At 43.9% G+C, this 12868-nt stretch overlaps 1 protein-coding gene across 4 annotated transcripts in view; it reads left to right on the plus strand.

Moving 5' to 3' along the window:
* Positions 1-6725, plus strand: part of LOC116503275 (von Willebrand factor A domain-containing protein 7-like) — a 44797-nt gene extending 38072 nt beyond the window's left edge. For all 4 annotated transcript variants that reach the window (XM_032209572.1, XM_032209573.1, XM_032209574.1 and 1 more), the window contains exons 15-17: positions 2857-2993; positions 3858-4026; positions 5262-6725. In XM_032209572.1, the coding sequence (XP_032065463.1) occupies positions 2857-2993; positions 3858-4026; positions 5262-5702 (747 nt within the window). In that variant the 3' untranslated portion in view covers positions 5703-6725. The remainder of the gene's footprint in view (positions 1-2856; positions 2994-3857; positions 4027-5261) is intronic.
* Positions 6726-12868: the final 6143 nt, after the last annotated feature.

Raw genomic sequence — 12868 nt, forward strand, 5'->3', positions numbered from 1 at the left:
AATTGGGCATGGTCATTTGATGCCCCGCTTAAAAATTGTCTTGATTTTCAACCATAATTGCAGACTCAATTAAGGTCATAAATCAAGGAATACACAAACACACACAAACACATACACCCACGTTTTCTATCCCATGTGGCTATGTATGAATAATTTCCTTGTAGCAAATCTGTGGCACCCAAACCCGTCAGAATGGAGACAGAGTTGAAGAACTAAATTAAGTCAGTCCTTTAGAAGAGGGACGCGGTGACTTAGTGGCTAAGATGCTGAGCTTGTCGATCAGAAAGGTCAGCCGTTTGGAGGTTCGAATCCCTAGTGCCACTTAATGGACTGAGCTCCCGTTACTTGTCCCACCTTCTGCCAACCTAGCAGTTCAAAAGCATGTAAAAATGCAAGTAGAAAAATAGGGACCAGCTTAGAAAGAAAGAAAATTGTAAAATAAAATGCAGACAGATGATTTTACTGGGATTTATAGTTACAAAGTAAAAGCAGACAAAGAGGAAGATACCCCCCAAAAAGAAACCACAAGATAGTAAGAAGGGGAGGAAAATAGGGAAAACCTTGGGGAAAGAGACTAGAATAATAAGAATGAAAACACTGAAGAAAAGATACTACAACCATAAAAACAGACGGGGGGGGGGAGTTAGGAGATAGGGGGAGAAGAAGAAAAATGATTAAAAGTAGAATTCGTGAGAGCCCAAGAGAAGATGGATAAAAGAGGAAGAAGGGGGGAAAGAGTTGTATTTGTAGATTAAGGGGAATAGTAGCATGATTGGTATTGTTATGCAACTAATTAAGAAATAAAGAAAGTATAATACATTGTTAATTGTAGAAAAAATTGAAAGAAATGCTCTCTATGTCAGAACGTAACTAGAAGATATATATTGTTTATAGTAAAATAGACCAATAGAGAAATATGATACGATAATTTAGTGCAATTTTTGAGGGGGCAATTGAAGATATTGTTTATGTAGTAAGAAAAAAATGAGTACAAAAAATGGAAAATGATGGAAGAAAATAATTTGGCTGAAAGTGAAAACCAAGTTATGATGTAAAATGGATTATGTAAATGAGAGGATGTAAAAGGGAAGATCTGATCAACACTTTGTTTCTATAATATGTGTAAAACTGTATTAATAAATAAATAAACAAACAAACTTTAAGGAGAGAAAAAAAGAAAAATAGGGACCATCTTTGATGGGAAGGTAACAGCGTTCTGTGCACCTTTGGCATTTAGTCATGCCGGCCACATGACCACGGAGATGTCTTGTGACAGTGCTGGCTCCTTAGCTTTGAAACGTAGATGAGCACCGCCCCCTAGAGTTGGGAACGACTAGCATATATGGCAAAGGGGACCTTTACCTTTTTCAGTCCCTTGGAAGTGGTGGGGAGTTTTAAAATGACTTTTGTTAGGTAAGCTCCTCGTTGGGAGGGCGCTTTCAGAGAAGTGTTGTGAGAGTTATGTTGGAGAACACACAAACCAGCATACAAAGACAATGCCGTTTAAATAGGCTTTTACTTTCATGGAAATAGAGGTATCAGAGTCCATCAAACAATCCAAGTCATACATGGTTAAGATAGTCAGTAATCAATGTCTTTCAGTTAAGGGATAATCCAAATAAAATAGTCCATAATCACACAAACAGTCTGGTACTCAAAGTTTGCTAGCAGTTGCAAAACTTACAATAGCTCACGGCACTTTCTAACAGCCAGCTTCCAAAACACTCAGATCAGCCCAGAATCTAACAAACAGAGCGCTAACTGTCATTCTGGCTCCCTCTTATGGCTGATTGAGGAAAACAGCAACCAATCACATTTTACAGTATGATTTAAAGAAACAGGTATATTTATATATTGCCAACCCAACCGTTAGATTATATTCCTAACAACTTTTTCTAGATATGTTTCTTCTACCAGCAAATGCTGCTGACCCCACATGATTGCCACAAATAAAAAAGCAGCTCCTTAACAAAGGACAAGAGAAATATATTTAAACAATCATGTCAGTTTTTGCCTTTTTGCTCTCCAATTCTGTCCCTTCTCAGTACAGAACCTCTGACATGACTTTCTGTGTTTTTCATGCTGCTTTTCCCTTTCTCCACTTTTTGAAGTATTTCCTCTTTATGACTGGGCGAATATTTTTCTCCTACCATCTAATATGAGTTTTAAAATCTCCTCCCTCAAATCAGTCCCTGATCGGCCTTCCTAGCTATTTAATGTTCATCTGAGATCTCTTATGTTTTTAAACTGACCTGCTAGCAAATCTATCAGCAGATATTTAAGGAATTATCTTTTCACAGCAATTTCTTCTTGTTGGAAGAAATGTCCATCTGGGTTCAGTTCCAAATGGGGAAAACAACATTGGATTCATGGAAGTTGCTTGGAAAGGTTTATTGATGAATAAGATCACATGGCTTGAAGTCCTGGGGGAGAAAGGGAGGAGATGCTGAGAGTGCCCAGGTTTTATGCCCTCTCTGGGTTTTTGAATTTAAGCTTGTATTCTGATTGGTTATCAGACTCCTATGGGGCCATGCAGGGGCAAGTCTGTAGGTTGTCCTGAGTCCCAGACTTGGTTGAGCCTTGCTGGGTGATCATGTAATGAAATGGCTTTGGGATTCCTATTATGGCTCTGCCTGAAGGAGGTAGATCTTTGTTATGTAGAATAGGCTGGCTCAGGCCTTAATAAACCATTGACAAAGGTGGGAGGGGCTGAGTTTCTGCCTCCCTTTTAGGGGAAATATTCTGCCCTTTTAATATTTCCTAAAATATTTCATTTTTCTAGGAGAGGGGTGGGTGCTAATTTCCTACAGTGTCTCTCTAACATTTTTCTGTAACTTAAACCCTGATTTGTCCAAGCTGAGCAGGGAGACTCCCGTGTTCCCAGGAAGACGTGTTTCCATCTCCTGGAAGGTCACAAATCCAGGTACACCTAAATATTATGGACTAAAAGTGATCAGCCTTCCCCGGATTCCAGCCGACATCTCTAATGCCAGGTAATTTTTCTAAGTGTTCACGCTAAGCAACATTAGAAGGTATTTTGCTTATGTCGAGGCTTGATATGCAGTATTTCCTGCTTGCGTGCCTAGAGTCAAAACCGCTTATGTTTCAAAATTACTCTGCAGACAAGAATAAAATAGAAGTATCTGCAAAACTCTATCTGCATTTCCTTGGTGGAACTAATAATACATATGAAGAACGGTTGCTGGAATTGGGTCTAGTTTAATGAAAAGAAGGATTAGGGGAGACATGATAGCAGTCTTCTATTATGAAGAGAATAGCTTGACTCCCTCTTCTTTGTGGCAGTCCCTTAAGTATTGGAACACTGCTATCATGTCACCCCTAGTCCTTGTTTTCTAGAGATACCCAATTCCAACAATGAGTTCTTTATATGTTTTATCCTCCGGTCCCCTAATCATCTTCGTTGCTCTTCTCTGCACTCTTTCTAGAGTCTCCACATCTTTTCTACATCATGGCGACCAAAACTGAATGCAGTATTCCAAGTGTGGCCTTACCAAGGCATTATAAAGTGGTATTAACACTTCACGTGATCTAGATTCTATCCCTCTGTTTATGCAGCCTAGAACTGTGTGGGCTTTTTTGGCAGCTGCTACACACTGCTGGCTCATATTTAAATGGTTGTCCACTAGGACTCCAAGATCCCTTTCACAGTTACTACTGTTGCTTTTCAGGCAGGTGTCTCCAGATTCAATCATTTGCAGATACAGAAGGTTTGGGGGAAAGTTTCAGGTGGTCTGTGGAGGCAGCCAGCATTAGATCCAATCAAGCTACCTCCCCTGTTTTTAATGTAAGCTAGACTGTTCAACAGGATTGTCATTTTCAACTTCTCTTTCTTACAGACTACAATTAGGCTTCAACCAAACAGGGACAGGGCAGATATTCCTGAATATTCCTGATTCTGCTCTACCTGGGTCACTGATTACGATAACCTTGCAGGCCAGCTCTCTCAACTCCTCTGCAGATCCCGATTTTGCCCATATCGATCTTCTGGTGATGCCTCAACCTCCGGTGAGTCACGCCACGTTGAAGACGAGAGCTAACTTGGATGGTTTGAGAGAGGTCCTTCATTTCCACCGAAAACAATTTGATGGGATCAGATAGGAGAGCCTTCTCATGTAGTACTCTGCCTTGAGCAGCGAGGATTAGTAGAGTCTGCTATAGAAGTTTAGCTCTGTTCTTAAGGACAGTGAGATGTTTGCCTGTTCTCAGAATCTGCTGCCTTTGGCAACATCAGGAAAGAGATGGAGAACATCCATCTTGTTAGGACATGTTTGATCTGTGCGGTTTGGGTGTTTCTTGACTCTCGCAGCTAGCTAAATGAATTAAGTGGTGGGTCCCACTCTAAGTGAGTGGATCCTTCTTGACGTCTTGAATTAAACACACAAAGGGTTCTTCTGGAACTAGAACCCACCACATCTGGAGGGCAACAAGTTGGGAAAGGTTGATGAACATCTGCTCACTTTTTATAAACATCTAGGATTTGGAGCCTAGGGGAATTCACAGGATACCCCACTGGGCTGCATGCATTCTTAAGCAGTGCTGTAAACTAGCAATGTTTTTTTTATCATATGGGCACCTGGCTTCGAATGATGCAATAAACCTGCATCTGCTTTTCCCAGGTGTATTATTTAAGACTACAATACTTAAATCAATTGACTGTTCATGAACACTTGCCAGTCGCACGGCTGTCAAACTCGATTTCATTGAAGGCCGCATCAGGATTGTGTTTAACCTTGTGGGGCTGGGATGGGTGTGGCCAGGGGACATGGCCAGTTCAGCATCACTCATGTTGGCATCTGTGGTGGACAAGTGCTAAGGCAGTATTTCCTTCAGACCCTCCCTCACTCTCATTATAATCTCCTCCCTCCGTTCCATCCATCCTTTTCTTGTTTTTCCTTCCCTCTTGATTCTAATTTCTTCTTCCTTTCCCTCTTTCCTTATTTTTCTGTTCCTCCTCTCTTCCCATCTTTTCTTCTTTTTCTTTCCTCTTTCCCTTTCTCCTTTCCTGTCCCTTTTTGCATGCTCAAATGGAAAAGGGGAAACATTTCTCCTTTCGTTTGGTTTTTAGCTTGCTTTGCTAGGTCTCTGCCAGCGAAAATGGAACCCGGGGGGGGGGGAGTTTATCCATGACCTCCTTTGCTATTCCCAGGTTGGCCCCACAGGCCAGATCTAAGCATCCCTCGGGCCTTGAGTTTGACACCCCTGATCTATTGCAACTTGTCCCTTTTGTTCTTTAATCATAGGTGGAGACCATCTCATCCCCAGTATGCAATGTTACATCTTCAGAGAATTCCTGTGGTCCACCACAGTCCCCTTGTCACAGCCAAAGATGGACAGCCACCTTGCAGATCTGGGACAAAGCCGGTATTCACTCCGTGCAGGTGGAAAATGGTCTGGTGCTTCCTCACCAAGCCCACGGGCTGGTGGAAGTGGTCACTTACACCTCAGATTGCTGCTCACAGCGGGCGGAACTGGCGGTCACCAACCTTCTTGGGGAGAAATACCGATGCCAAGTTGAAGTAATGCCTCCTGTCCTTCCTGGCAAGACCGTAACCACACCTCCAGATGATTCTAGGATGGTGGCAGACGCTGCTGATGCTGATGATAGGGCTGTTGCTCCTTCTGCCACCATCTGGTGGTGGATCTCAACAATCTTGTTGGTCATTGTGTGGGTAGGACCATAACGCGGCCATTTATGGGAGCAGTTCTTGGTGTTTTGGCTGCCCTCTGCTGGCAAATGGTGGTATTTTACCTTATTGGAGAGTGAAGTTAAAAAGAGAGGATGGGATGAGAAGGAGAGCAAAATCTAACACTGGATGAGGAAGGAAGGAAGGAAGGAAGGAAGGAAGGAAGGAAGGAAGGAAGGAAGGAAGGAAGGAAGGAAGGAAGGAAGGAAGGAAGGAAGGAAGGAAGGAAGTAAGTCCTCAAAGGACCATTGTAGGATGTCACATTGGAAAGCCTGGCCAGTGGAAAGGGAAAGTCACTAAAATTCTCCTACCTGATTGGAAGAGCTGAGTTAGAGAGAGAAGAAGAATTTTTTTTCTTTAATGGGGCAGAACATCCATTAACATAAACTTGTGGCTTTTGACCGGGTAGCCAGGACTGTTCATCTATCTGGTGGTGTTTTCTAACTATGAGCTTGCTCTCTAGTGTGAGATGGGCTCCTTGAAAAAAAAATTTTTAACTGGACATGGTAGGATAGTATCTGTATGCAGACAATGGGCTTTAGACCTAGGATGTGATTTCCCAAGAGGGATTGTCCAAAGGCCTATGTGGGGCCTGAACCCACAGTCTTGCTGCTAGTAACCACATGCTTTGATGGGCAGTACTAGTTTTGGGGTTGCTAGTCCTACAGGCTAAGCATGCTGACCCCATCTCTTGGCATCATTCCATCCCAGGTGATTCTGCCAGCCGTGCATGGAGTCTGCTGCAATTCTTTCAGCTTCTCCAAATGTCTCTGGTCTTCAGTTGTAGATATTTACTCCTTTCTGATCACAGGAACATGCTGCCTGTTCCTCCTCTTTGCTCTTAACTCCCTAGAAGTGGGATTAATTTTGTTTTGGAGCCGCTTCTGCTAAAACAGCCTTCCCCAACCTGGTCTCTTTGAGATGTGTTGGAAATCCAACATTTCCTCTGAGCATGAAGGGAACATAACTGAAAGGCACAAGGGAAAATGTGGGGAAATTTGAAATGAAGGCTCATAGAATAGCAGTAGCAATAGCACTTAGACTTATATACCGCTTCACAGTGCTTTACGGCCCTCTCTAAGCGGTTTTACAGAGTCAGCATATTGCCCCCAACAATGTTGGGTCCTCATTTTACCCACCTCGGAAGGATGGAAGGCTGAGTCAACCTTGAGCCTGGTGAGATTTGAACTGCCAAATTGCAGGCAGCAGTACTGCATTCTAACCACTGTGCCACCGAGGCTCATTAGAAGGTAGAAGTTCAACCACCACATCATGTTCTGGAAAGTGGGTGGATAATTCCTTGTGGTAGACACCATGCCTAAATGGAGATTCATCTCAGTTTCACTCCATAGTGATTATGCTTTTGATATAGAAATGCTTACAGGTAAGTCGATGACACTGTAATGATTAAACTGTGAAGAGATAGGTATATACTAACATTTACAGGGTTTTTACATAGGCAACCAACATTCTCTGAAGTATAGAGAGCATTAATTCAAAGTATCTAGAATGCCACTTTGAAGCATCCTTTAGGAAGAGAAGGTTTTAATATTGAAGAGAGAATGGTTTGGATTGTAAAATATGCGTCTAAGTGCTAAGGCTAACACTTAAGTGCTACTAGTGGTAACCTTCCAGTTTTTCTATATAGAGAAGTAGATCCAAGGGGATTCTAGGGGACAAAAGAGGCCTGAATATATATATTCAGGCCTCTTCTGTGTTGCTGGTGCTAGGAATTAAGTGCTAGAACGCCTTTCATAAGTTTCTTCTTAGACCTGGACTGGGATAATTGTGCTCCAGAGGCTTTCGCAATCTAACTCCCCCCACCTTTCCATGGCTGCTCCAAACTGCTTCTGAACTAAAATTCCTCTTGCTTTTTGATTTTTTGTTATCTTTGGAATAGCCAAAAGACCTTGCTAATTTAATTCAGGAAGCTTTTCCAGGTCAGATTCCTTAATGTTTACAGATTGTCCTTGCTAGTCGGCCCTAATGGAGCCTATCCATTATAGTCAGAAATGTTTGCAAAAAAAAAGATTTTGCAATCTTTTTTTTTTGCAGCAGTCGTGAAGCAAACCCAAGCTTTGCGATGAGCATAGTTTGGCAAAAACTGAAAGTTAAGTGCTGGTTTTCGTAAAGTGTGTTCACATGGATGTTGCAAACACTTATAAAGCGCCCAAAGTTATGTGACCAGAACCAGAGGTGGCATTCTGCTAGTTCGACCCAGTTCGGGCAAACTGGTAGTGGTAGCAGTGGGAGGACGCTCCACCCACTTGCCCAGATGTTATAATGGACGCTCTGTGCATGTGCAGAGGTTCTGCGCATGGGCAGAAGCGCAGAAGTGCCGCATGCGAGCAAACCAGTCTGTTTGTGTGTGTGCTCTTCGTTGCAAACTGGCAGCAAAAGTAAGAGGATTTCATACACTGGACCAGACAAACTTCAAATCTGGGTCCTAAGTATCCCAGAGTAGGGCCATCATAATTTTTAAGTCACTAAACAACCAGTTGTAAATCAAGAACTACCATATTTTTCGGAGTATACGACGCACCTCCCCCCACCAAGAAAGAGGGTGAAAACCTGGGTGCGTCTTATACACTGAATACAGCATTTTTGGCCTACTGAAACCCCACCCCCTTTGCAAAAATGGAGATGCAGAGGGTTTGGGAGGCTTGCAGAGTGCTCCTGGGGGCTGGGGAGGGCAAAAATGAGCAAACACCGGGCCGTTTTTGTCCCCCCCCCCCAGCCCCCATGAGCACTCTACAAGCCTCCCAAAGCTCTGCATGCCCCCCCCTTTTTTTTTGCAAAAAATGAGGCGTGCAGAGGGTTTGGGAGGCCTGCAGCGCAAAAACTTTTTGGTTTAAATTTACCTCTTCAAAGTCATGGTGCGTCTTATACTCTGGTGTGTTTTATAATCCAAAAAATACGGTACCTGTTTCTCCACAGGGAGTCCCCCTGGAAGTAGAATTTGGGGAAAGCGTTTACCCTGAATTTCTTTCTACAGCTCTGAATAAAAAAAGAAAGCCTTAGACCTGATCCTATTCTGGACTTTTTAAGCCTTAATCTGGGTGTTTATGTAGTCTCCATCTGATGCCTGTTTGCACGAATCTATTCCCATTCCTTGAAGCCTTTCCTAATAAATCTGATCTATATATATATATATTTTGCCTACTGACAAATCTCTTTATATTTGTATGCAAATTATTTTTTTATTTCCAGATGTTCTGTTTTGGTTGTGCTGTCTATGGCAGGCACCTTTTGCGAGTATTGAAAATAGAGATTTATGTAAGCAGCATTTTGGAAATTTGAGCTCAATAAAGTGAATCTCAATTCAAGGCAAAGCATTGGCTTCTTTCATATTTATTGTTCTGCCAGTGAACAGGGAAGATGCTACATCTTTTCTAACCAGCTCTACGGAGTGGAGAGTTGGTCTCTGACAGAAAGCCACTTGAAGGGACTAGAAACATTTGAAATGTGGTTTTACAGGCAGCTGCAACGTATAAATTGGGTTGACAAAATCGGAAATGAGGTGATAAGCCACCTGGGAAAGCCAAGGGAAATCGTCAAAATCATAAAAAAGCGACAGAATATTTTGGATATGTAAAGCAACACCTGGAAAATACGGCATTCTTCACTTAATCTTCCAAGGAAAGATTGAAGGGAAATGAGATCCAGGCAGAAGAAGAACATCAGGGCTTCAAAACCTAAGTTACTGCTTTGGACAAAACTCAGCAGCATTTTTTCATGTGGCTGTTAATAAAAATAGGATCGCTAACATAATCGCCAACGTCCGATAATGGATATGGTACAAGAAGGGAAGTTTGCATGAGAGAAGACATGTCTTTGTCATCACCCATTGTGTTGTGGCCCACAAGCGGCTAGCAGAGCTATGCAGCAGATTCGGACAGTGAGGAAGTTGGGGAGGAGCATGGGCCAGTCCTGGAGTCTGGGGAAGGCTCTGATGAGGGCTCTGTGTCGGAGGCAGAGTATGGGCCAGAGTTGTATGCCAGTTATCAGCTGCCTTCGGAGTCAGACATCAGTGAGGCAGATGAACAGCTGGAGCCTGTTCCCAGTGTGTGCATGCACAGAGTTGCCAGACGAAGGGAACAGCTAAGGCACAAGGGTTGACTTGGGAGTAAGGCCACAGGTGGACAGTGAATGGCCCCTCCCAGAGGAAATAAAAGAGGAGCAAAAAGGGAGTGGAGTTTGCAGGAGACAATTAGGTCGCTTAATTGGTTTGTGACTCTCTGAGATTCCTGCAGATATTGGCCTGGCAGCTCTCTAAGACAGATAAGGTCTGTGACTGTAAATCCTCCCTTGAAAGACTTTGCTGGATGCGAATGAGCAGAATTCACAGTCAATTAATAAAAGGGTTTTTCGTTGGGACCAGGAGTTTGCTTCATGCACTTGGGAAGCCTCAGACAGAACACATTGTTCCTTACACAGCCCTAAGAACCAGTTCAAAGACAGTCAGATACGTTAAATGTTTTAATGACACCTTCGCTTCAACACATTTCAAGAGGTTTACCTCAGAATAAATACAACATTATTTTTAAAAAGAAGGTAATAACAGCTCAATAATTAGAGGACCTGGTGGAAGGAAAAGGAGAAAGCACTAATACAGGTAATCCTCGACTTAAGACAGTTCATTTAGTGACCATTCAATGTTACAATGGCACTGAAAAATGTGACTTATGACCACTTTTCACACTTACGACCGTGTGGCATCTCCGTGGTCGCATGATCAAAATCCAGCCCCTTGGCAACTGACTCACGCTTAGCAACCATTGCAGTATCCTGGGATCGCGTGATCCCCTTTTGCGACCTCCTTGACAAGCAAAATCGATGGGGAAGACAGATTCACTTAACGACCGTGTGACTAACTTAACAACCTCAGTGGTTCACTTAAACACTGAGGCAAGCAAGTTCCGTAAAATGGGGCAGAACTCGGCTTTACCGATGTCTTGCTTAACAACAGAAATTCGGGGCTCGGTTGTCGTCGTAAGCCGAGGACTACCTGTAATACGATATTGTACTCTGTGAATGGGTTTGCGATTTTTCCTCGTGCGTTTTTTTATTTAAGCCAGCAGGGAGTTGGCAGCAACTAATGAAGGAGAAATCAACTAGAAAGTTTACCGAGGATTGATTTTAAAATGACTCGCTCCATGCGTTGGGCCTGAGAAGTGAGACAGGTGCCAGTGGTGCAGAACGTAGAATCAATAGTCAAATAATTACCTCTCTTCAGGATCTCAAGTCACCTTGCACAGCGAGGAACCCCGGCTTAAAAAGCATCGTTGACAGGCGGCTCTCCAATTGTCAACAATTAATTCCATGCACCAGGAGTTCCCCATGGTTTGCCACAGAAAGAATCTATAGCAGTGACGGCTAACCTTTTTGCCATTGTGGGCTGAAAGCGTGGACCCTCAATGCATTGCTCACGCCCCTTGCACCCTGCACATGTGTGCACAACCCTCCCCTGAGCTCTTCCACACACACCCTTTTCCATTTTCGGCTTCCAGGTTGATGCAGGAGGCTTTCTGGGCCCAAAATGGGTTCCCCGGAGGCCGCCCCGTTTTGGGCCTGAAAGGCCACATGCACCAACCTAGAAGCCAAAATGGGACGTGGGGGCCACTGCTCAAGGCCCCAAAATACAATGTGAGCACCCCCCACAAGTGTGTGCGCGTCCCCCGCATCTGCCCCATGCACAGCAGAGAGCTGAAGACCAGATGGCCAGTGGGAGGTGGCGGGTGCATGCGCAATGGAGTTGGGCTCGGGTGACGGCTGATATGCCCGCAGAGAGAGCTCTGTGTGCCAGGCGTGCCATAGGTTCGCAATCACGGATCTAGAGTCCTTCTTCCACAGCAGAATAAGCACTGGTAACTATTTAGTTCTTCAGTGTCCCTATGATTTGATCACCTTCCCATTGGGGAGAAAACCTTCAATTGCCCTACACTCTACCGGAATTAAATAGTCTTTCTCGCTGTCGTATTTAGACAGCATCCAAAGGCCACTGGCCAGCGTCCGATTGGTGGGACCCTCGCCCATTATGCTGTAGGCAACTCAAGTAACTACAGAAAAACCAGGAGAGTCAATGGAGTCAGGCTGGGAACTGATCGTAGGGACCCCAAACATGTCAGGAAGATTTTTGGCTGAGTCAAGGAGAGTCGAATTGCAAAACAAGTGAAAGATCTAGTATGTAGAATTGTGGTTCACTGCCTTGGCATTGAGATCAGAGGTCAAATCCAACAGAAAGAGTCACTTGTTAGCACTTTTGAGACCCCCAAGGGAGCAGTGGGACATAGATATTTAGTGATCCATTGTGTGCTCCACTTCACCTAAAAGGTAAGGGTAAAGTTTCCCCTCGCAGATATGTGCTAGTCATTCCCGACTCTAGGGAGTGGTGCTCATCTCCGTTTCAAAGCCGAAGAGCCAGCGCTGTCCGAAGACATCTCCGTGGTCATGTGGACGGCATGACTAAATGCCGAAGGCGCACGGAACGCTGTTACCTTCCCACCAAATGTGGTCCCTATTTTTCTACTTGCATTTTTACGTGCTTTCGAACTGCTGGGTTGGCAGAAGCTGGGACAAGTAACGGGAGCTCACTTTGTTACACAGCACTAGGGATTCGAACCGCCGAACTGCCAACCTTTCTGAACCACAAGCTCAGTGTCTTAGCCATTGAGCCACCGCCCTCACTTCACCTAAAGTGCTGTTAATGTGAGATCACTTCGTTTTGCCCCGGTTTCTAGCACAGGCCTCTGGAGCATAAATTCTCCAATTCTCCTCCTGGCAGGATGCAGCTAACCAGGTATTAGGCTCAGCCTATCTCTGCATTGTATTTCTTGAAATACAGGTAGTCCTCGACTTACAACAGTTCATTTAGTGACCATTCAAAGTTACAACGGCACTGAAAATGCCTTATGACCGTTTTCACACTTATGACCATTGCAGCGGCACATGATCAGATTTTGGTTTCTATTTATGACCGTCCCAGTGTCCCACAGGGTCAGATGATCCCCTTTTGCGACCTTCTGCCAAGCAAAGTCAACGGGAAAGCCAGATTCACTTAACAACCGTGCTACTAACTTAACAACCCTTAACAACTGTGGCAAAAAAAGTGGTAGAATGGGGCCAAAACTCAACCAATATCTCACTTAGCAACAGAAAAATTT

The sequence above is a fragment of the Thamnophis elegans genome, chromosome 2, assembly GCF_009769535.1.
Source record: "Thamnophis elegans isolate rThaEle1 chromosome 2, rThaEle1.pri, whole genome shotgun sequence".
NCBI lineage: Eukaryota > Metazoa > Chordata > Lepidosauria > Squamata > Colubridae > Thamnophis > Thamnophis elegans.